The 25,087-nt window shown below is 45.5% G+C and overlaps 2 protein-coding genes and 1 pseudogene across 2 annotated transcripts; all 3 read left to right on the forward strand.

The window, feature by feature from the left end:
- The first annotated feature begins 374 nt into the window (after window positions 1–374).
- LOC133054522 (RNA polymerase II subunit A C-terminal domain phosphatase SSU72 like protein 3-like) lies at window positions 375–955 on the forward strand (annotated as a pseudogene).
- A 4,053-nt stretch (window positions 956–5,008) lies between these two features.
- Window positions 5,009–5,593, forward strand: LOC133054531 (RNA polymerase II subunit A C-terminal domain phosphatase SSU72 like protein 3-like). The gene has a single exon (XM_061139600.1). It carries the CDS (start codon window positions 5,009–5,011, stop codon window positions 5,591–5,593), a length of 585 nt encoding a protein of 194 aa, XP_060995583.1.
- Window positions 5,594–22,727: 17,134 nt separating this feature from the next.
- LOC133054538 (RNA polymerase II subunit A C-terminal domain phosphatase SSU72 like protein 3-like) lies at window positions 22,728–23,312 on the forward strand. The gene has a single exon (XM_061139613.1). The coding sequence runs from the start codon at window positions 22,728–22,730 to the stop codon at window positions 23,310–23,312; it is 585 nt and encodes a 194-aa protein (XP_060995596.1).
- Window positions 23,313–25,087: the final 1,775 nt, after the last annotated feature.

A 25,087-nucleotide genomic window follows, 5' to 3' on the forward strand; every position in this document is an offset into this window, starting at 1 on the left:
AATTGAATTACCAAACTTAGCCTCATATACACAGGCACATACAGGGTTAACTGTACCTGGCAAAGGTCTCTGGGGTGGCAAGGGAGCCAGATGGGCACCTCCTGGCCATCAAATTGGGTGATTGGATCACCGGGTTGTTCTGGTCACCCAATTGGGTGCACTATCTAGATCCAATCACTCAAGAGTTAAGCCAATCACCAATCAAGAGGTCTCCGCCCACCATGGGACCATGCCTCCATATAAAGGCCTTCTCTCTTCTCTGATTCAAATGCTCATTACAAAACTGGACACAGCCGGTCATCTCTCTGGCCTTCAGAGTCCCCCTCAGACCCTGAAGTCCTCCTGTCCAGCTGGAGTCCCAAGAGGCTGCCGCCATGCCCTCCTCCCCACTCAGGGTGGCTGTGGTCTGCATGAGCAACGTCAACAGGAGCATGGAAGCCCACCGCGTCCTCAGGAAGAACGGGTTCCATGTCAGGTCTTTTGGAGCCGGATCCCACGTGAGGCTCCCAGGAGGGGCAACCCACCCATGCTCTATGACTTCTCCACGTCCTATAAGAAGATGCACAGCGACCTCTCCTCGAAAGACCAAAAGCACTACAAAAGGAATGGAGTCTTACACATACTGAAGAGAAATGAGAGAATCAAGCCTGGCCCAGAAAGGTTTCAAGAGTGCCCAGATCCCTTTGATGTCATCTTCACCTGTGGGGAGAGAGCCTATAACAGGGTGGTGGCCGACCTGTGCACCAGGGATCAGGAAACCTGGCAGCCTGTGCTGGTCGTCAACGTGGACATAGACGACACCCTGGAGGCAGCCAGCCTTGGAGCCTCGATCATCTGTGAGCTCTGCCAGGGTCTCCAGCAGGCAGATGACATGCAAAGTCGTCTGGCCGAGCTGCTCCAGGCAGCGAAGGAGAAAACAGGAAGGAGCTTTCTGCACACCGTCTGCTTCTACTGAGGAAGCTTCTTGGCTGGTTTCAGCTGCTTTGTCAGTAAGAACTCATGCCTGGACTCTCGGGCTACTGGGTATTTTCTGGGAGAGGCTTCTTCAAAGCCATTTCTGCTAAAGGCTGTCGATGTTTGATTTGTCAGGTACACCCCACCCAGTGAAGGAGGTGGAGGAGGAGAGCATCGCCTGGCCCAGGGAACATGGAACACCGGGAGACATGCCAACCCTTCCAACGTGGGGAACGATGGTGTGGAACTGGACCAGGAAGGAAGAACTCAGTGTTCACAGGGTTTTGCACGGAGGTTAATCTTGAGGACTCTCTTTGCTGAATGGACAATCAAGGCTGATCATGGAGCCCGGGACAAGCAATGCATTGAAGGATATTCTGAGAAAAAGAAACAGTGTCTATTTTATTCATCTATATGGATACTAATTTCCTTTTGTCCTTTCGGCTTGGTGTATCAATACGATGGGTTGTTTTTTCTGAAGTGGGATGGGAATACCTTGAATGGAAATTATATTGAATTGGAAATATTTCTGCTTTTAAATTGTATGTCTTTGACAATTATCTACTTGATTATAAGTTCTGGGTAAATCATTGGTTGCTTTTCTGGGCAAAATCCAAGCATGATTTGTTTAATCAAATAGCATATTTATGAAATAAAATTATAAATCAGTGTAGTCTGTGGTCGCATTTATTACTAAAATATAAGCCCTATCTGTTCAACTATGTACCTTATTTAAATAAAATGAAATAAATCAAAATAAAACTCTTTAATTTAAGAAAAGGTGTCTTCTCATTTGTGATAGGGAATGGATGTTACCAACTGGGTGTCTTGATTTCCTCTTTTTCAAAGCCTATAAATCCCACGTAGAAAAGCATTCTCTTTTCTTGAGAATTTACTTCTCCTTCAAGCATTCGTTGTTTTGTGTTTTGTGCTCCTCCAAAAATGGATCCTCGTTGTGCGGAAATGAATCATTCTTGGTTCTGAACAGCTGTGTCACCAAGTCCTGTGTGACTTACAGGAGAAAACAAAGGAGAGACAGTGGGGATGGTGAAGTTAACTCACTAGCAGAAAGGAAGTGTGGACTTTGTTATCCATGTAGGAGGGATGGAGTGCCATGGATCTGGAGGGATCAGCGAGTACAGCAAATGCTGAGGAGAGGACTGCACTGAGGAGGAGGGAGGTGGCTCTGCACAGGGGGAGGAGTGTGGGAGCAGAGGGAGGTGCTGGAGGTGAAAAGACAAGACTTGATGAAGAGAAGAGAGAGGGGTGGTGTAGAAGCATTCTCAACTTTCTGTCTCTCCCCACATGTGATAGGTGCATCTCTATCTGAAGGGATCAGTGGTAGGGAGGTGACGGTTTCTTTCCTGGTAGAGACAGTGGCATTCAAGGTCAATCCCTCATCTGATAGTGGACAGCCATGGTCAGGAATGGATAGGGAATCAGAGAGTCAGTTGAGATGATCTTTTCCAGTGATGGGACCACAAAATTGAAGTAGGGAGATTTAGGAGCCCTTTGAAAGAAAGAGAAATGTTTTGTCCAGGTCAACTTATTTGGCCAGAAAATCCACATGCAGAAAAAGCTGTTGGTTGAATTCCTGTCTGTAGGGATATGCAGGAGGCAAATATGAGAGAGTACAACTGGTTCAAACAGCTGTAGACGTTACACAGGAGAGACCATAGTAATGCCACTTAACATAGTAGGTGTCCCTGGGAAAATAAAGGGAATGGAACTGGGTGAAATGGATGCTGAAGCATAGTTTGTCTAACAGCTATTAGAGTTGAAAAAAAAATAAACAAAAGTTTGGAAAATGGGTGATTGACGGTTGCCAAATATTCTGCTTCAGATTTTGATGTAGTGGCAGAGATCTGGGTGGAAGTATGGAAGCTGCTGTCACAGGGGAGTGTGCAGAAAAAGGCAGTTGGGGAGGAAGTGACAACACCAAATTTTGTTGGTGTTGAAAGGGTGATGTCTGTACTTGTAGGGTTTGTTAAGTATTTGACCTGTATCTATGGATTTTACATCCAGAATTGACAAAATATGGGCTTCCTCAGAGTGGTTAAGTCCAGAAAGACAGAAGATAACTTTGAGGAGAAGAGATTTTGTCTACAGGATTGATTAAAAAGAAAAAGAGGTAGTAATCATAAAAAAGATACTGACATCATTCAAAAGAGGACTGACTCTAAAAGAAATCAATCTTCATATAAGTGAAAACATATTGAAGGTTATCTCAAGGTGAGAAAACAGGACGGTGTCCAGTTAAATGCTGCTCAGAATTGGCAGAAAGTGAAGGAAAGCCTGCCCTGTAAGGTCTCCTCTACCAGCACTGCAGATCTCAGGGAGGTTTATGGGATGACACAGCGACACTGCTCTGGCACTAAGAGCTCAGCTGTGGCTGCCACAGTGCTGGCATGCCGAACAAGAGTCGCCTCCCCACCCTGAGTCTCACAGATAAACTCAGGAGCACACAAACAGACCAGAAGTAGAGGTTTTCACCACTGTGGGACTCTAGAGCCATCCTATGAAGAGAAAGGACCATGATGAGATAACTTCCTCCTGTAGTACCATGATTGCAGTTCGGGCTCTGAGTTCCTTCTCTCTCTCTCTCTGTCTCTCTCTGTCTCTCTCTCTCTCTCTCTCTCTGTCTCTCTCTCTCTTTTTCTCTCTCTCTCTCTCTCTGTCTCTCTCTCTCTTTCTCTCTCTCTCTCTCTCTCTCTGTTGAGGTCTCAGGCAGTGACTGTTAAAAAACACTTTCACATCATATTTGAGAGCTGACTACCTTTTCAGGTATGCCTGACCTTTTCTCTAATCTGGCTTTTCTCTTCAGAATATTCAACCTCCCATCTAGAGGCAGTGCTTCTCAGGGACTTCTGAGGTCCAGTCAAGTTTCTGAAATCTCTGCGATTAGTCAACTTGCTTTCAATCTGTAGTGCCCTTCCCTGCGATCCAGTTCAGTGGTCTGGAGTCCAGTTCCAGGTTAAACAAGCTCCCCTTCAGTTCATGCTGATGCTCTGGGGGTCACACTTTGAGTACACTTGGGCTGTTTACTGACATAGGACTCTGCTCTCGGAGAATCACTGCAATGCACAGAACATTCAGTCTGTGGCTCTATGAAGAGATCTTTGCCCTCGCCAATTGGAAGTGTCAGCATTAAGTCTCCTTACTGGTCAATGTCCCGATCCCAACTTTAATATCTGTACAGTTGCTTCATCTGCTATGCAAATGCAGAAAAGCAGTGAAAAGACTTCTATGTTGTGTATGGAGTGCTCGGACTGAGCTGCTTTTGGAGACGAGATAAGGGACGAGGATCTCCCTAGGTTCACTCCAGAATTCTGATCAATTGAAGAAAAGCGAAAGGAGAAAATGTGGTGTTCTTGCAACTTGTGAAACTCTATCAAATGGCAGTCATATTTTCCAGAGGTTGCTTTTGACACTGGTGCATGCTTTTCTTGACTGATAGGAAGAACCATGAATGCCTTCCTAGGATTTAGCACTACTGGTGTGCTAAACTGCTCTACTGGAGAATCAACTCTAACATGAAAAACTGGGGAACAACCACTGTGATTCTTTGCTCCTTGGATTAGGAGGCTCAGGAATTTCAAAGATCTTTTCCACATGCATGTCTTCAACTCTTCGGAAGGCTGGTGAGAAGCCAGGGAGTAGTCTACTGTTTTGCCTGATACCAATTCTGCCCCATACACACAGGCACAGATAGGGTAAGCCAGAGATGGCAAAATGCTCAGGAGGGGGTTGGGGGTTGGGTGGGCACATAGTGGCATTGAGGTTGGGTGATTGCATCAGCGGACAGTCCAGAAAACAGCACTGGGTTCTCTGCTCCCAGCCCACCATTCAAATCCAATCACTCAAGAGTTAAGCCAATCATCCACCAAGATTTCTCCTCCCAATCAGGACGAGTGCCTCCATATAAACGCCTTCTTTCTTCATTGACTCTAACACTCCTTGGAAGAGCTGGACCCAGCCGCTCATCCCCTGGCCTTCAGAGTCTCCTCAGCCCCTGAAGTCCACGCGTCTGGCTGGAGTCCCGGTGGCCGCCACCATGCCCTCGTATCCGCTCAGCGTGGCTGTGGTCTGCATGAGCAACATGAACAGGAGCATGGAGGCCCACCGCATCCTCAGGAGGAAAGGATTCCGAGTCAGGTCCTTCGGAGCTGGATCTCGAGTCAGGCTCCCAGGAACGGCACGCAACCTCCAGGTGGTTTACGATTTCTCCACCACCTACGAGGAGATGCGCAAGGACCTTGCGCGCAAAGCCCGAGAACGCTGTAACAGCAACGGCATCTTGCACATCTTGGGAAGAAACGAGAGAATCAAGCCTCGCCCGGAAAGATTTCAAGCGTGCCGAGATCGCTTTGATGTCATCTTCACCTGTGAGGAGAGCGTCTACGACAGGGTGGTGGAGGAGCTGTGGGTCCGAGAGCAGGAGACCTGCCAGCCTGTGCACGTGATCAACGTGGACATGGACGACACCGCGGAGGACGCCACCCTGGGCGCTTTTATCATCTGCGAGCTCTGCGAGCGCCTCCAGCAGGCGGACGACCTGGAGGACTCTCTGGTCGAGGTGCTCCTGGCAGCCGAGCGCAAAACTGGCAAGAGCTTTCTGCACACGGTCTGCTTCTACTGAGGATCTAGTCTGGTTTCAGCTCCTCTGGGTAAGAACTTGTGCCTGGACGTTGGGCTAGGTGCTATTTTCTGTCAGAAGCGGCTTCCAAGGCCTTTCTGCTAAAAGCCATCTACATGACTTTTTTCAGGTACACTCCACCCAGAAAAGGAAGTGGAGAAGGAAATCATTTTCTGCCAAAGTAACATGAACGCCCTGGAGGCATCCAAACCCTTCCTTGGCTGAGGACTACGGTATGGATTCTTGACCTGGAAGGAACACTTCAGTGCTAACAGGGCTCTGCGAGAAAGTTAACCTCGAGGACTCCATTATCCACATCAAGAGACCAAGGTTTACAATGGACAAGTGATGCATTGAAGGATATTCAGGGAAGAAGAGCAAGGAAACCCCACCCAACTTCCATTCCATCATTTTTTTTTACTTCATTATTTTAATACAATTTCCTTTTGACATTGTTGTATTGTGCAATAGTATAAATGCATTTTTCTTTTTAGTGAGATAGGATTAAATTTAATGCTTGAAATTTAGAAATTAATTTTTAATTTGTATGTATTTTGGTAACTGCAACTTTCATAGAAACTCAGGTTTGATAACAGTAAGCATTGATTGCCAAAATTTGAGCATGATCTGTTCAATTCAATATTCATGAAATGAAATAAAAGCTTCTAGTTTATAGAAAATGTATCTCCTAATTTTTGGTAGGGGTTGCATCTTACAAAAGGAACACCCTGGTTTCTTACTGTTTAAGCTGAATGAATTCCACAAGGTAAAGCTCTCTTTCCTCAAGTGGATTTTCTTCATGCATAAAAGGTTCATTGAGTCCTGAACTCCTCTAAAAGTGGATCCTATCTATAGGGAAGTGAATCCTCTTAGGTCTGACCAGCAATGGCACCAAGGCTTGTGTAAGTTACAGGAGAAAATAAAGGAAGGGGGAGTTGGTTGAATGAGGTCTCTTGCTATGTCAGAAGGTTGAAGTGGACTTTACAGAGCAAAGGCAGGATGGAGCAAGGCTGGACCTGGGGGCATGGGATGAGCTCCTAGAGGATTTCCAAAGGAGAAGTGTGGATTGATCAGTAAGGTGGAAGCTCTGGACAGGGGGAGAAGCTGTGGGATCATCAGAAGACGGTGGAGTTGAAAGGACAGGACATGCTGAAGAGAGAGAGGGAAGAATGTAGAAGCAATGTCAATGTTCTCTTTCCACACTGGTGATGGGGTGGAACTATCCACATGGGGCAGTGCTGGCAGTAGGGAGATTGAGGCAGTCAGGGCTGGAATGGGAAAGGGATTGGATAGTGTGTTCAGATGATCATCCCCAATGATGGGAACATTCTGGAGGGGCGGCCTGCAGGAGCAGAGCACCGTGCTGCCACCCAGACCCAGCTGGTCCTTGGAAGGCACACCAAGGGGGCGTCGGGTAACCTTCCAACTTAGAGGGGAGGGAAAAACCCAGTAGGGTAGGACCTGGGGCACAGGGTTGCCTGCCAGATGAAGCACCAATCCTGATGCTTCCTCTCTCAGCTATTTGAGTTGCAATTTAAAAATCTTAAAATTACTATTATTTCTTTTTAATATTTTAAAAAGAAAATTTAAATAATAATAATTTAATATTTCTTTACAATGTTGTGTTAGTTTCTGCTGTACAATGACGTGAATTAACTATATGTATACATATATCCCTCCCTCTTGGACACCCCCCCTCCCTCACAGTCCCACCCACCCAGATCATCACAGAGTGCCCAGCTGAGCCTCCTCTGCTTTATAGCAGGGTCCCACTAGCTAAGAGCAAATCTGAGGGCTTGAAGACACTGTCTGAGGCTGGTGGCACTAAAGAAGGTCTTGGCTTTAAGATTTGTGGATGCCTCACTTGAATTTTTCTACCTTATTACCTGGCAGTAGTTTATTTTTCTCAATGACTAATGTTTTCTGTTCTAACCTTAAACGCAGTTAATCTCCACCCCTTACCAAAGGGAAAATAACAAAATCAATCTAGGATGTCTAAGCCTCATCTTAAGGCCTGTACTTTCCCTTGTTAGCCTTTATCAGTGAAAGTATTCCAGGTCTCAGGATGTGCACAGCTCCCCAAGTAGCCTGACTGTCTTGGGGAGCACAGTCTGTGGCCACAGGGCCTGTGTGGCCTCACAGGAGCATATGCCCATCACTTACTAGACCAGAGCTCTGCTTGTGATCCTCTGTTTCACGTCAAGCATTCAGAGTGGGGGTCTAGTGCTGCCTCTCTCCCCTTTTTGCTGCCTCCTTGTCCCATTGGTCCAGAAAGCTATAATGCTATCCCTCTGCAAATAGCTCATCTTTCTTGTCACCCACTTCATGCTGTGCTGCCTCTGGACTGTGCTGCCAGCTGTCTGCATTGGCACCTCCTGATGTCTATTTGCAGCTGGCTTCCTAACAATAGTAGCCTGCACACTATGACTACTCCACTCTTCCTTCCCACCCCAGCCCCACCTCCAGACCCCTGCCCTTGGTCAGGGTCATGTTTGACCGGGGTGGGATAGGGAAGCTTTGGCTGCTATGTAGAAAAGGTCAAGAAGTCCAGTCCTGGCTAATAATGAAATTGGGTCAAGAAGTTACCTCTTTGGGGACTTCCCTGGTGGTCCAGTGGCGAAGACTCTGTGCTCCCAGTGCAGGGCACCCTGGTTTGATCCCTGCAGGGAACTAGATCCCACATACTGCAACTAAGAGTTTTCATGCACAACTGAAAAAAGATCCCACATGCCGCAACTAAGACCGAGTGCAGCCAAATAAATAAGTAAATAAATGCAAAAAAAAAAAAAAAGAAGTTACCGCTCTAACTCTTTAACATCTCATATTTTATAAAAGGGTTTTTATTTTCCTTTCAAATGTGCAGGCCAACATTAAGGTGTGAGTTCATGGATTGTAAAGGAAATTTACCTCCTCTTTAAAGACCCACATCATCACCTAAGATTGAAGTTGGCTGCTTGAGGACCTCTTCTGAGATTGTGATGAGGGTGGTAACTCTGAAGGAGGGCGTTCTCAGGAAAGGCCTGACTTTGGGGGCCGGCTAGCCGTTTGGGAATGAGGGCGTGGATGTGGTGTGTTAGAATGGATGGCAGTGCTGTTCTGGCTCCCAGGCAGAATCTGCATGGGGCGGGGGAGGCAGTTCTCTAGGCCCTCTGTTCCTTCTGCACCTGGCCTACCCTTTAAGGGTACAACTGGCATCGTAACTTTGGACTCAGTTGTGATGAAAGCACTTGACCACTTTGGGTGGCAATTATGGCCACTCTGTTCCTGAAGGTTCAACGGTGGCACTGGAGGCAGGTTCTTCAGGAGTCTGGGGAGACCCTCCCCGGTGGTACTGTTTTGACAACTCCTCCCCACCCCTACAAACAAAACAAAAAACAAAACCCCTGCATGGAGCCTGGTGTACTTTTAGTTCTGCCCAGAATGATCCTGTCTTTCTCTTTTTTTTAATATCAGTTTTATGGGTAACGATTAAACTCTCTCTTTTTTCAAATTTTTATTTATTTAGTTAGTTAATTACTATTTATTTCTGGCTGTGCTGGGTCTTGGTTGCTGTGTGGGCGTTTCTCCAGTTTTGGTGAGCAGGAGCTACTCTTCGTTGCGGTGCACGTACTGCTCACTGCGGTGGCTTCCTTGTCGGAGCAGGGGCTCGAGGGCAGGCTGGCTTCAGTAGCTGCGGCTCCTGGCTCTAGAGTGCAGGCTCAGTAGTTGTGGTGCTTGAGCTTGGTTGCTCTGCAGCATGTGGGATCTTCCCGGACCAGGAATCAAACCTATGTCTCCTGCATTGGCAGGTGGATTCTTTACCACAGAGCCACCAGGGATGACCTTGATCCTCTCTTTAGCCTGTATTGGTTCCCAAGGGCTTCAGTGGGCCTAGTGCTTGGTCAGGACCCACATCTTGGCAGGAACTGAGGAGACACGCTTCTTTTCTGCTCAGAGGGTGAGGGCCCTCTCCTGGGTCTACGAGGAAAAACGCACCAGTCGGGAGTCAGATATGCTTGGTCTCCCACTCACCAGGGCCTTGGACAAGTCAGTTCTTCATCCTTACCAGCATCTTGGGCAGAATAGTCCTTCAGGGATCTTTCACCTCCAGAGTCTCCTTCCGCATTCAGGTGTAGATGGTTTAGTGTACTTCACAGCAGAACCTGCATGAGGAGGGCTCGGATCATTATATAACATTAATAACATTATAAATATTGTTGCCTCTTTGAATGTTTGGATTCTAAAAACAATATTGATAAACCAGCATAAGTTGTATGTAAAAAACTAGAAGACATTAAAATTATATTTTAAATAATTTTAAGAAATCATAAAGAAAAAAGAAATTTATTGTAAATTTCATTCATTGAGTTTCTCACTTTCTCTCTTTCTCTTTTGTTTGTTATAATTAAATGAGTCAGTCAGTCCTTCTGAAAAGGACTCATCTGGTATAGATAAACTGATTCTAAATCTCAAAAAAAAAAAAAAAAAAAAGAAGGGCTGAGTAAGACCCAGGTATGGGACAGAATAGTTAGTGAGTCTTGGCTGACAGAGAACCTTCAGGCTCTTTCAAGGCTTTACATAAGTGAGAGCTGGGGGGCTGACATGCTCAGTTCCCTCCCCCCCCCAGTTCTTATCTGGCGCCAAACTCTTTATCATAAGGCTCACATCAAATTGTGACCCTGAAACCGGGTGGAAATACAAGGACAGAGACCTGCTTTATCATGGGCAAGGCTGGGGTGTTGTTAGTATTCAGGATCTGGGGAAGGAGGTTGCAGGGTGGGTGGAGGGCTCATGCTCTAGTCCTCTGCCTGGGGGGGCACCCCACATGCGAGGATGGGCAGTAGGGTATTAGGAAGAGCTCAAAATGTGGAAGGGCAGGCTGGATATTCAGCCCCTGTACCATGTACAGCAGTACCAGTTACTAATATTAGATATTGTTTGGAAATGGCTGGGGCCCCGAGGTCCCAGAGAACCCCCAGCCACCTTGGGCCCCATCATTGGTCAACCTGGGGCTCACTGGCTCACACACGGTCAGCACTGCTGTCCCTGGGCCGACCCCTGTCTCTGTGTGTCCACTGACCCGGGTGTGCACCTGGACCTTGATGGGAAGACCTCTTCCCAGGGATGGTGCTGGAGTTCCCAGATGCACTCGTGGACCCCCGAGGCTGTGGCTGCGGGGTGGTGCCAGAGTCACTCTCATTTGGCAGCTTGTGGGAGCTCCTGCCTCCACTGTGAACTGTATCTGTTGTTAAGTTTTGTTTTTTTTTTGCTTTTGTAAAAGGTGCTATATCTTCTATCCTTGGAAAATTCCTACTCATTCTTTTTTTTTTTTTTAATTTCTATTGGAGTATAGTTGGTTTACGATGTTGTGTTGTATAATGAAATGAATCTTTCATATATATATACACATATCCACTCTTTTTTAGATTATTTTCTCATATGTCAGCAATGTGAAGATCCTGGGTTCGATCCCTGGGTTGGGAAGATCCCCTGGAGAAGGGAATGGCTACCCATTCCAGCATTCTGGCCTGGAAAATTTCATGGACTGTATGGTCCATGGGGTTGCAAAGAGTTGGACATGACTGAGTGACTTTCATAGGTGATTAAAGAGTATTGAGTAGCATCCCCTGTGCTATATAGTAGGTCCTTATTAGCTATTTATTTTACATGTAGGAGTGTGTATGTGTCAGTCCTTGTCTCCCAAGTTATCCCTCCCCCCGATTACCTTCTGATAACCAGAAGTTTGTTTTTACATCTGTGACTCTATTTCTGTTTTGTAGATAAGTTCATTTGTACCCCCTTTTTTTGGTTAGATTCTGCATATAAGCGATATCGTGTGAGATTTATCTTTCTCTGTCTGACTTACTTCACCCAGTATGATAATCTCCAGATCCATCCATGTTGCTGCAAATGTCCTATTTTTTGGCCACACAGTAAAGCATGCAGGATCTTTCCCAACCAGAGATGGAACTCACATTCCTTGCAGTGGAAGTGTAGTTTCCCAACCACTGGAACCCCAGGGAAGTCCCTATTTCATTCTTTTTTATGGCTGAGTAATATCCCATTGTATAAATGTAGTCACATCTTTATCCATTCCTTTGTTGAGGGACATTTAGGTTGCTTCCACATGTTGGCTATTGTAAGTAGTGCTGCAAGGAACATTGGAATGCATGTATGTTTTTGACTTATGGTTTTCTCCGGATATATGCCCAGGAGTGGGATTGCAGGACCAGGCGTGTGCATGCGCTAAGTCGCTTCAGGCGAGTCTGACTCTTTTCGACCACATGGACTGTAGCCCCCCAGGCCCCTCTCCATGGGATTCTCCAGGCAAGAATACTGGAGCAGGTCGCCATGCCCTCCTCCAGGGGATCTTCCTGACCCAGGGATTGAACCTGTGTCTTCTATAACTCCTTCACTGCAGGCAGATTATTTACTGTCTGAGGTACCAGGGAAGTCCTGCGGGATCATATGGTATTCCTATTTCTAGATTTTTAAGGAAACTCCACACTATTCTCCATAGTGGCTGTACCAATTTACATTCCCACCAGCAGTATATGAGGGTTCCCTTTTCTCCGCACACTCTCCAGCATTGATTGTTTGTGGATTTTTTGGTGATGGCCATTCTGACTGGTATGATAGCTCATTGTGGTTTGATTTGCATCTGTATGATCAATAGTGATATCTAACATCTTTTCACGCATCGTTAAGTCTTTTAACAATCACTGCTGGGTAAGGGTGGGGACAGCAGAGTGAGGAACTGTGCTCTGGGCGTCTGGTCTCTCCACTGTGGCGGACAGCGAGGCAAAATCTGGCAGGTTTTTGGCCTTCCTCAGCGGTAGTAAAGGGGCTGTCAGTGCCAAGTCCAGCCCACTGGGGTTCCCACAGGCTCTGGCATCTCCTCCCCTGGGCAGGGCCATCTGTTTGGCAAAGCACACCCCAGTTGCCTGGGTTCCCTGCTCGCCATCCCTGGCACGAGCCCCTGGCTGCAGTCCTGGGAGCCAAGTCCTGCTGGGAGCTGGTGCCTCCTGGAGGCCGCGGGCCATTTCTTCCTCTGCCCTCTGCAGGTGGATAAGTTGGCAGGCTGAGGCCCTGCTTCTCTTGGCCAGTTCCTGCCATAGCTAATCTCCCTGTGGCCTGCTCCTGGCAATGAGCCCTCCGGGGCAGAGCTGCACGTCGGGTATCTTTATGAGGAACGCCTGCTTCTATCACTGGCACTGGATCTATTTCCCTGGAATCTTTCCTGGGTGGTCCCATTCCCTGTAGAACTCCCCTGGGAGCCTCCAGAGCACCTCTCTTGCTAGTCCAGCACCTGGATTTTTCCCCTTAAACTCTCCTTGTGTTGGCAGGGTGCTTTAACTGTTCACAAAGCACTTTATTTAAAAAAGAAAGAAAGAAACATTTATTTATCTATTTATTTGGCATTTGGGATCTTCCTCACTTCAAGTGGAATCTTTTGCTGTGGGGTGTGGGCTCTCTAGTTGTGTCATGCAGGCTCCAGAGAACATAGGCTTTGGTAGTTGCCACGCTTGGGTTTAGTTGCCCCACGCCATGTGGGATCTTAGATCCTACACCAGAGATCGAACCCGAGTCCCCTGCTGTGCAAGGTGGATTCTTAACCACCGGGCCACCAGGGAAATGCCCCATAATGCACTTTTGTAGTTTATCTCATCAGATGCTCAGTTCAGTTCAGTTCAGTTCAGTCGCTCAGTCGTGTCAGACTCTTTCTGATCCCATGGATTGCAGCACACCAGGCCTCCCTGTCCATCACCAACTCCCAGAGTTTAGTCAAACTCATGTCCATTGAGTCGGTGATGCCATTCAACCATCTCATCCTCTGTCATCCCTTTCACCTCCTGCCTTCAATCTTTCCGATTATCAGGGTCTTTTCTTTTTTTTGTCATACATTGATATGAATCAGCCATGGATTTACATGTATTCCCCATTCCGATCCCCGCTCCCACCTCCCTCTCCACCCGATTCCTCTGGGTCTTCCCAGTGCACCAGGCCTGAGCACTTGTCTCATGCATCCCACCTGGGCTGGTGATCTGTTTCACCATAGATAGTATACATGCTGTTCTTTTGAAATATCCCACCCTCACATTCTCCCACAGAGTTCAAATGAACCAGTTCTTTGCATCAGGTGGCCAAAGTACTGGAGTTCAGCTTCAGCATTAGTCCTTCCAATGAATACGCAGGACTGATTTCCTTTATGATGGACTGGTTGGATCTCCTTGCAGTCCAAGGGACTCTCAAGAGACTTCTCCAACACCACAGTTCAAAAGCATCAATTCTTCAGTGCTCAGCTTTCCTTATAGTCCAACTCTCACATCCACACACAACTACTGGAGAAACCATAGCTTTGACGAGACGGACCTTTCTAGGCAAAGTAATATCTCTGTTTTTAATATGCTGTCTAGGTTGGTCATAGCTTTTCTTTCAAGGAGCAAGCGTCTTTTAATTTCATGGCTGCAGTCACCATCTGCAGTGACTTTGGAGCCCCCCAAAATAAAGTCTGTCACTGTTTCCATTGTTTCCCCATCTGTTTGCCATGGAGTGATGGGACCGGATGCCATGATCTTAGTTTTCTGAATGTTGAGTTTTAAGCCAACTTTTTCACTCTTCTCTTTCACTTTCATCAAGAAGCTCTTTAGTTCTTCGTTTTCTGCCATAAGGGTGGTGTCATCTGCATATCTGAGTTTATTGATATTTCTCCTGGCAATCTTGATTCCAGCTTGTGCTTCATACAGCTTGGCATTTCGCATGATGTATTTTGGATACAAGTTAAATAAGCACTCTGACAGTAAACAGCCTGGATGTGCTCCTTTTCTGATTTGGAACCAGTCTGTTGTTCCATGTCCAGTTCTAACTCTTGCTTCTTGACCTGCATACAGATTTCTCAGAAGGCAGGTGAGGTGGTCTGATATTCCCATCTCTTTAAGAATTTTCTATAGTTTGTTGTGATCTACACAGTCAAAGGCTTTGGCATAGTCAATAAAGCAGAAATAGATGTTTTTCTGGAACTCTCTCGCTTTTTTGATGATCCAACAAATGTTGGCAATTTGATCTCTGGCTCCTCTGCCTTTTCTAAATCCAGGTGAATATCTGTAAGTTCACCCTTTACATATTGTTGAGGCCTGGCTTGGAGAATTTTGGACATTATGTTGCTAGCATGTGAGATGAGTGCAATTGTGCAGTAGTGTGAGCATTCTTTTGCATTGCCTTTCTTTGGGATTGGAATGAAAACTGTTCTTTTCCAGTCCTGTGGCCACTGCTGAGTTTTCCAAATTTGCTGGCATAGTGAGTGCAGCACTTTCACAGCATCATCTTTTAGGATTTGAAATAACTCAACTAGAATTACATCACCTCCACTAGCTTTGTTTGTAGTGATGCTTCCTAAGGCCCACTTGACTTCCCATTCCAGGATGTCTGGCTCTAGGTGAATGATCACACCATCATGATTATCTGGGTTGTGTAGATCTTTTTTGTACAGTTCTTCTGTATATTCTTGCCACCTCTTCTTAATATCTTCTGCCTCTGTTAGGTCCATACCATTTCTGTCCTTTATTGTGCCCATCTTTGCATGAAATGTTCCCTTGGTATCTCTAATTTTCTTGAAGAGATCTGTAGTCTTTCCCATTCTATTGTTTTCCTCTATTTCTTTGCACTGATTGCTGAGGAAGGTTTTCTTATCTCTCCTTGCTATTCTTTGGAACTCTGCGTTCAAATGGGTATATCTTTCCTTTTCTTCTTTGCCTTTTCACTTCTCAGATGCTCAGAAGCCCCTTAAAGAGGAAGTGATGCTCTGAGATTGAGGGTGCATGGGGTGTGCAGGCTTCCTGACAGATTTGTTCTGACTCTGCCTTTGGGCCCTCAGCCAGGGCTTTGTTGGGAGCCCGTGTCCTGAGGGTCTTGATGGGGCACATGTGTGGCTGTCTAGTCAGGGGTGTCCATGCGCCCTCTTCTTCCGGGGAAGGCATCCAAGGGGTGAGAAGAATCTGTAGCTGCTGTGGTGCCCACTGGGCGGATCTGAAACTGACAGGGAAGTTTTCTTACAAGAGCAGCAGCTTGGCGGTTGATCTGTAGGGGCAATGAGAAAACACAGTCAGGTTGGTGTCTTGGTTCTTAGGCCTCATGGGACGTTTGGGGCTGGGAGTGGGCTGGGAAGTTGCCCGATGAGGAGCACTCACTAGACACAGAGGTGAAGGTGGAGCTGGGATGGGCTAACTGATCCCCCGGTTGGTTCTGAACCACCTCCTGAGTGTCAAAATTTGGGGAAACGCTGTTTTCCCAAACTGAAGGAGGCAAACTGAAGTTTGTAAGAGTTTATGAACTAGCTAATCCTTCTTGTGTGGTTTGTAGCAGGCTGCCGCCAAGGCCGTTTCAACCAGACTCTGTGATGATTCAGTGATGACTTTGGCTCCCTGACCTTGGCCTGCCCGTCCTTCAGTGGATCTGCCTGGCCCCAGGGCTTAGGGGGGCTTTGTGGTGTGGGGTTTATTCCTCAGGTGAGCCCTGTGGGTTTAGGCCATCCCAAATGGGACTGAGTTCCATCAGGGCTGCCCTAGTGGCTCAGAAGGTAAAGAATCTGCCTGCAATGCAGGAGACCTGGGTTCAATTCGTGGGCTGGAAAGAACCCCTGCAGAAGGGAATGGCTACACAGTCCAGTTTCTTGCCTGGAGGATCCCATGGACAGGGGAGCCTGGTGAGCTACAGTCCATGGGGTCACAAAGAGTTGGACACGACAGAGTGAGGAACACTAACACCTCCACCAGGCCCCCCACGATGGGACTGGTTCCAGCAGATCAATTTGTGGACTCCACCCCTGCTCCGCCGCTGCATCAGGACCCGAGAAGAACTTCTCCTGGACTAACTATTGCTCTTTTCCACCCCGAAGAGGAGAGTGGTGTCCTTGTGGCCTGAGGTTAGCTGCTGAGAGACCAGTGGGTGTGGCCCAGACAGGTGCTGCTGTCCAGGCTGAGAGGATCATGCCAAGGTCCAGAGGACCCTTATGAAGGTGGTGGGGGGCAGTGTAGGGGTGACAACTCAGGGAGGGAGCTGGGACCCTCAGGATGCAACTGTTCATTGGGAGAGGCTTCCATTCCTTGGGGGTGGTGGGCACCAGGCGGACCCCTGGTGCTCTCCTTGGGCAGAACTCAGGCCCCAGCCCTCACTGAGGTCACCCTGAAAAGCCACAGTCCGGGTGCAGCCCCACAGCCGCTGCAGGCAGCCCTCATCTCCTGCTCCCCTCGTCTCTACTCCTCCCTCCCCCACCCGTGTAGGGGTGTGTGTGTGTGTGCATGTGTGTGTGTGCTTGCTCAGGTTTGGGGTGGGTCCCTATCCCATTGCTATGGGAGCCACAAGGCAGTTTGGTTCACTCTGGTTTATACTGAAACCCAAAACCTCTGGCAAATGGTTAGATCTGTAAGTAAGACTTGTTTGGTGGGTCAGTGAGATGACAGGGAGGTTTGGGACCCACCTGGGATGAGGCCACCCTGCAGTGGTCCTGGCACAGTGGAATCTTGGCTGATTCTGGCTCTAAGTTCTCACTTACAGGAAGGTGAAACCTGGGGAAAGCTGATGATTCCTCTGATACCAGTTATGTGCCTTATTGACGCTGCAGTGTGTTTGTGTGTGTTAGTCACTCAGTTGTGTCTGACTCTTTGTGACCTCATGGACTGTAGACCACTAGGCTCCTCTATCCATGGGATTCTCCAGGCAAGAATACTGGAGTGTGTAGCCATTCCCTTCTCCAGTGGATCTTCCCAAACCAGAGATCGAACCCGGGTCTCCCAGGTTACCAGCAGACTCTTTACCATCTGGGCCACCAGGGAAACCCTTTGAGCTTAGGTAGGTCCCATTTATTGATTTTTGCTTTCATTTTCATTACTCTAGGAGATGGATTCAAAAAGATGTTGCTGCGATTTTTGTCAGAGTCTTCTTCCTATGTTTATCCCTGGGATAAGTTCTACCTGATCATGGTGTGTGATCCTTTTAATGTTTCACTGGATTGATTGATTTGATAGTATTTTGTTGAGAATTTTTGCATTTATGTTCATCAGTGATATTGGCCTGTAATTTTCCTTGCTTTTGTGATATCTTTGTCTGGTTTTGGTATCGGGGTGATGGTGGCCTCGTAGACTGTGTTTGGAAGTGTTTCTTTCTCTGCAATTTTTTGGAATAGTTTAAGAAGAATAGGTGCTAACTCTTATTTAAATGTTTGATAGAATTTGCCTGTGAATCCTTCTGGTCCTGGACTTCTGTTTGTTGGGAATTTTTAAATTGCAGACTCAGTTGTAGTACTTATAATCGGTCTGTTCACATATTCTATTTCTTCCTGCTTCAGTCTTGGGAGATTGTACCTTTTTAAGAATGTGTCCATTTCTTCTAGGTTGTCCATTTTATTGGCATATACTGGTTTGTAGCAGTCTCTTATGGTTCTTTGTATTTCTGTGATGTCAATTGTTACTTCCTCATTTTTATTTTCCACTTTTATTGACTTGAGCCCTCTCCCCATTTTTTTCTTGATGGATCTGGCTAAAGATTTATCAGTTTTATTTATTTTCTCAAAGAACCATCTTTAAGTTTATTGATTTTTTCTATTGTTTCTTTTAAATTTCTATTTCATGTATTTTGCTTCTGATCTTTGTGATTTCATTCCTTCTGATAACTGTAGGTTTTAGTTGTTATTCTCTACTTGAATTAGATGTATTATTCAGTTATTCATTTGAGATTTTTCCATAGCCATTTTAAATAGAAATAGAAAAATAATCCTAAAATTCATATGAAACTTGAAAAGACCCTGAATAGCCAAACAATACTGAGTGAGAAGAACACAACTGGAGACATAACAGTTCCTGATTTCAAAATATATAGCAAAGCTACAGTATGGCACTGGCAGGTACTCACCTTTAACAAGGGTGCCAGGAACACACAATGGGGAGGGGATAGTCTCTCTGCAATAGTTTTGAGAAGACTGGATAGCAACATCCAAAACAATAAAATTGGACCCTTATCTTGAGTCAACTATTAACTGTGAAAAGTCAAACAACTGCACTACAAAACTTTCTGTAAGAAATTCAAAGAATTCACCTGAACAAATGTAGCTTTAAAAAATTTCAATTCACTGATGTCCCAAAGTACATGAGGCATAAACCGTGGCCTGTGTTCTTGAAGTAATTTGGACATAAACTATTCGGCCACAGAAATATTAATACAAGAGAGTCTCTACTGACTTCACATAAAAAAGTGTCTGGAGAATATGGATTTTTTTGTAGGGGTAATTACAGAAAGACATAAGAACTTTGAGGGCAATGTACTTTTTCCAGAATAGACTTTAAAAATGGGGGGAAAAAAGTAAAAATAAAGACACTTATTACATTCACAACTTACTGGCTATACGAAAAAACAGCTTTAAAAAAATTGAAGTCTGGTTGATTTACAATATTGTGTAAGGTTCCAGGTGTGCAGCAAAGTGAGGCAGTTGTATACATACATATGCATGTTTCCAGATTATTTTTTGTTTTGGGTTATTTCAAGTGATTGAATATAGTTCCCTGTGCCATATAGTAAATTTTTGTTGCTTATCTATTTTCTGTATAGTAGTTTGTATCTGTTAATCCCATACTCCTAATTTATTCTCCACAACCCCCCCCCCCTTTTCCCTCTGGGAAACATAGATTCAGGTAGAGGAAACCCAAGCCTCCTCATGCCCAAAGATGTTGTTTTCTCAGGTGGCCACTTATCATTCAGATCTGAGGGACCATGAACAGTAACATACAGTGGCTACTGTTCCTCATTCTTTTACTCCAAGACTGTCTTCCAGCCAGATCTGGGCTTATTTCTGAGGTTAAAATCTGAACTATGGGCTAGAACCCACTTTAGTGTCTCAAGGATCTTTTCAGGGATAAGAGTGTTTGGAACTCAGGAAGCTGAGGAGAAAGCTGACAGAAAAAAATAACTCTGAATACTTGTGGTCAATTTAGATTAATTCCCTCTACAAAATGACAGTGTTTAATGTGGAAGGCAAAATTAGAAAAAAAAATTATATATTGGTATGCTGGTGCATCCATTGGTATATCTATGTTTTTCCAGAAATTCTCATTTGGGGCCTCAAACAAGTAGGGAAACATTTTAATTGCATGAAAACATTAATTTTCTTGTATTTCTACTCACTGCAGTATTCCAACTCTATACTGGGTGACATCCTAACATGAGAGTTTCTCTTTCAACTGACTGTCCTTCAACTGAGGAGGTTGAACAAGAAATTACTGTTAAAGTTGAAAACCCGGGCTTTCAAAGCTTTGAAGTAGATTTTTCAGAGCTCCAAAGGTAGATATATATCATGAATTCCTGTGTATTTTCTCAAAGTTCAGTTCAGTTCAGTTGCTCAGTCACATCTGACTCTTTGCGATCCCATGAACCGCAGCTCGCCAGGCCTCCCTGTCCATCACCAACTCCCGGAGTCCACCCAAATCCATGTCTACTGAGTCGGTGATGCCACCCAACCATCTCATCCTCTGTAGTCCCCTTCACCTCCTATCCTCAATCTTTCCCAGCATCAGGGTCTTTTCAAATGAGTCAGCTCTTCGCATCAGGTGGTCAAAGTATTGGAGTTTCAGCTTCAGCATCAGTCCTTCCAATGAATATTCAGGACTGATTTCCTTTAGGATGGATTGTTTGGATCTCCTTGCAGTCAAGAGACTCTCAAGAGTCTTCTTCAACACCACAGGTCAAAAGCATCAATTCTTCTGCACTCAGCTTTCTTTATAGTTCAACTATCACATCCATACATGAATATTGAAAAAACCATAGCTTTGAGTAGACGGACCTTTCTTGGCAGAGTAACGTCTCTGCTTTTTGATATGCTGTCTAGGTTGGTCATACTTTCCTTGCAAGGAGTAAGTGTCTTTTAATTTCATGACTGCAGTCGCCATCTGCAGTGATTCTGGAGCTCAAGAAAATAAAGGCTCTCACTGTTTCCATTGTTTCTCCATCTATTTGCCATGGAGTGATGGAACTGGATGCCATGACCATGGTTTTTTGAATGCTGAATTGTAAGCCAGCTTTTTCACTCTCCTCTTTCACATTCATTAAGAGGCTCTTTAATTCCTCTTTGCTTTCTGCCATAATGGTGGTGTCATCAGCATATCTGAGGGTATTGATATTTCTCCAAGTGACCTTGATTCCACCTTGTTTCATCCACTTTGGCATTTCGCATGATGTACTCTTCATAGAAGCTAAATAAGCAAGGTGACACTATACAGCCTTGACATACCCCTTTCCCAATTTGGAACTAGTCTGTTGTTCCATGTCTGGCTCTAACTGTTGCTTCTTGACCTGCATACAGGTTTCTCAGGAGGTAGTAACCTGGTCTGGTATTCCCATCTCTTTAGGAATTTTCCACAGTTTGTTGTGATCCACACAGTTAAAGGCTTTACTGTAGTTAATGAAGCAGATGTTTTGATACTTAATGATTAAACTATTATTATTTAGTCTTGTTAGATGGATTGTTTTCCTTTATTTCTGCATTCTCTTGCTTCTCTGATTAGGCTTATTCTTTAGCTAATTTTTTTCACAGAAAAAGGCAGACAGAGGACATAATGTGAAAGACCACAGGTCCTGTTCTGTTTCACTTTGAGCCCAAGATCTTGCTATACAGGTTTGTTAGACCCTTTTAGGTTTGGGTCACTACTCTAATAAAATTTCACGCTGTATGTAGCTTCTGACTACCTCTTCATCTATGCCTGGAATTCCTTTGACAAGATTTTTCTCTTTTGATGTCCTGCTTCCCTTGTATTCTTGATGCCCTGCTTGAACACATTCTCCCGGCTTCCAAGTTCCAATCAAGGCTCGGAAACCACTGCTTTGAGTCAGTTGCTCTCAAATGTTGGTGTACATTGCAATCATCTGAAGGGCTTTCACTGGATCTCTGGGCTCCACTCCCAGATTTTCCAATTTGGTGGCCTGGGGTCCAAAGTTACCTTTCCCCACATTCTGGGTCAATGTTAATATCCGGGCTTTAGGATTCATACCTGGAGAAGATCAAGTGTGTTCACGGAGGTAGGACTCCTTCGATGTGACAATCACTACAATTGACAGAGGCACAGAGATATAAAATCTGTGAGTTTCTAAATGGATGCTCCTCCTGAATCATTTTGAAGGGACAAGACTGTGTCTCCTTGCTGTTTGGTGTATGGTTCATAATTTTTAGGTCTATATCCTTGGTGTGTCAACTCTGCAAATAGACAAAAGAAATGGAATTTAAAATTACTATATTTCAGTATAGAGTGTTCAGACAGAGCTGTACTTGAAAACATGGGAAAGCCATGGTAGTGCCTTGAGTCCCTGGAGAAGCATCATGAACTCAAGAAAATCCAATGCAGGATGTGTGTGTTTTTGAAGCTCATGCCACACTAACAGGAGGGACGTTTTCCAAACAGTTGCTTTGTACACTGGTGAATCTTGTTATTATTTATGGCCAAAGTTATGTGTTTCCCCTGTAATTTAACAAAATAACAATTCTAGATCATCAACTGAGGGAAATAAATATGAAAAAAAACTATTACAATTACATATATAGTGAATTAACTGTAAATTTGAAAACTTCAAACATACTTTCCACATGCTTGTTCTCAGGTGACTAGAGAGAATGATGACAAAATTAAAGTAGCCTGGACAAGTCTAATATGCTTAGTAGCCCCTTGCAAATGTGACCCAGAGGACGAAGCGGAGACTACAAACCACTCCAACTTGGGAGCCAGACCAGGGTGGAGAGCAGACATTCAGGTGACTGAATTACCAAACTTAGCCTCATATACACAGGCACATACAGGGTTAACTGTACCTGGCAAAGGAGTCTGGGGTGGCAAGGGAGCCAGATGGGCACCTCTTGGCCATCAAATTGGGTGATTGGATCACCTAATTGTTCTGGTCACCCAATTGGGTGCACTATCTAGATCCAATCACTCAAGAGTTAAGCCAATCACCAATCAAGTGGTCTCCGCCCACCTTGGGCCCATGCCTCCATATAAAGGCCTTCTCTCTTCTCTGATTCAAATGCTCATTACAAAACTGGACCCAGCCGGTCATCTCCCTGGCCTTCAGAGTCCCCCTCAGACCCTGAAGTCCTGTCCAGCTGGAGTCCCAAGAGGCTGCCGCCATGCCCTCCTCCCCACTCAGGGTGGCTGTGGTCTGCATGAGCAACGTCAACAGGAGCATGGAAGCCCACCGCGTCCTCAGGAAGAACGGGTTCCATGTCAGGTCCTTTGGAGCCGGATCCCACGTGAGGCTCCCAGGAGGGGCACACAACCCACCCGTGCTCTATGACTTCTCCACGTCCTATAAGAAGATGCACAGTGACCTCTCCTCGAAAGACCAAAAGCACTACAAAAGGAATGGAGTCTTACACATCCTGAAGAGAAATGAGAGAATCAAGCCTGGCCCAGAAAGGTTTCAAGAGTGCCCAGATCCCTTTGATGTCATCTTCACCTGTGGGGAGAGAGCCTATAACAGGGTGGTGGCCGACCTGTGCGCCAGGGATCAGGAGACCTGGCAGCCTGTGCTGGTCGTCAACGTGGACATAGACGACACCCTGGAGGCAGCCAGCCTTGGAGCCTCGATCATCTGTGAGCTCTGCCAGGGTCTCCAGCAGGCAGATGACATGCAAAGTCGTCTGGCCGAGCTGCTCCAGGCAGCGAAGGAGAAAACAGGAAGGAGCTTTCTGCACACCGTCTGCTTCTACTGAGGAAGCTTCTTGGTTGGTTTCAGCTGCTTTGTCAGTAAGAACTCATGCCTGGACTCTCGGGCTACTGAGCATTTTCTGGGAGAGGCTTCTTCAAAGCCGTTTCTGCTAAAGGTGGTCTATGTTTGATTTGTTTTCAGGTATCCAAAGGGTCGGACATGACTGAGGACTGAACTGAACACCCCACGCAGTGAAGGAAGTGGAGGAGGAGAGCATCGCCTGGCCCAGGGAACATGGAACACCGGGAGATATGTCAACCCTTCCATGGGGAACGATGGTGTGGAACTGGACCTGGAAGAAAGAACTCAGTGCTCACAGGGTTCTGCATGGAGGTTAATCTTGAGGACTCTCTTTGCTGGATGGACAATCAAGGCTGATCACGGAGCCCGGGACAAGCAATGCATTGAAGGATAATCTAAGAAAAAGGAACAGTGTCTATTTTATTCATCTATATGGATACTAATTTCCTTTTGTCCTTTCGGCTTGGTGTATCAATTTGACGGGTTGTTTTTTCTGAAGTGGGATGGGAATACCTTGAATGGAAATTATATTGAATTGGAAATATTTCTGCTTTTAGATTGTATGTCTTCGACAATTATCTACTTGATTATAAGTTCTGGGTAGATCATTGGTGGCTTTTTTGGGCAAACTTCAAGCATGATTTGTTTAATCAAATAGCGTATTTAAGAAATAAAATTATAAATCAGTGTAGTCCATGGTCGCATTTATTACTAAAATATAAGCCCTATCTGTTCAACTATGTACCTTATTTAAATAAAACAAAATTAAATAAATTGAAATACAACTCTTTAAGAAAGTGTTCTGCTCATTTGTGGCAGGGGATGGATGTTACCAACTGGGTGTCTTGATTTCCTCTTTTTCAAAGCCTATAAATCCCACGTAGAAAAGCATTCTCTTTTCTTGAGAATTTACTTCTCCTTCAAGCATTCGTTGTTTTGTGTTTAGTGCTCCTCCATAAATGGATCCTCGTTGTGCGGAAGTGAATCATTCTTGGTTCTGAACAGCTGTGTCACCAAGTCCTGTGTGACTTACAGGAGAAAACAAAGGAGAGACAGTGGGGATGGTGAAGTTAACTCACTAGCAGAAAGGAAGTGTGGACTTTGTTATCCATGTAGGAGGGATGGAGTGCCATGGATCTGGAGGGATCAGCGAGTACAGCAAATGCTGAGGAGAGGACTGCACTGAGGAGGAGGGAGGTGGCTCTGCACAGGGGGAGGAGTGTGGGAGCAGAGGGAGGTGCTGGAGGTGAAAAGACAAGACTTGATGAAGAGAAGAGAGAGGGGTGGTGTAGAAGCATTCTCAACTTTCTGTCTCTTCCCACATGTGAGCAGGTGCATCTCTATCTGAAGGGGTCAGTGGTAGGGAGGTGGCGGTTTTCTTTCCTGGTAGAGTCAGTGGTACTCAAGATCACTCTCTCATCTGATGGTGGACAGTCACGGTCAGGAATGGATAGGGAGTCGGACAGTCGGTTGAGATGATCTTTTCCAGTGATGGGACCACAAAATTGAAGTAGGGAGATTTAGGAGACCTTTGAAAGAAAGAGAAATGATTTGCCCAGGTGAATTTATTTGGCCAGAAAATCCACATGCAGAAAAAGCTGTTGGTTGAATTCCTGTCTGTAGGGATATTGAGGAAGTAAATATGAGAGAGTGCCACTGGTTCAGAGTGCTGTTGATGTTACACAAGAGCGACTATTAATGCCACTTAACATAGTAGGTATCCCTGGGAAAATAAAGGGAACGGAGCTGGATGAAATG

Source organism: Dama dama, chromosome 1, assembly GCF_033118175.1.
Source record: "Dama dama isolate Ldn47 chromosome 1, ASM3311817v1, whole genome shotgun sequence".
In the NCBI taxonomy this organism is placed as follows: domain Eukaryota; kingdom Metazoa; phylum Chordata; class Mammalia; order Artiodactyla; family Cervidae; genus Dama; species Dama dama.

Coding starts and splice junctions, on each gene's coding strand:
- LOC133054531 (XM_061139600.1), top strand. CDS start 5,009: ATGCCCTCGTATCCGCTCAGCGTGGCTGTGGTCTGCATGAGCAACATG.
- LOC133054538 (XM_061139613.1), top strand. CDS start 22,728: ATGCCCTCCTCCCCACTCAGGGTGGCTGTGGTCTGCATGAGCAACGTC.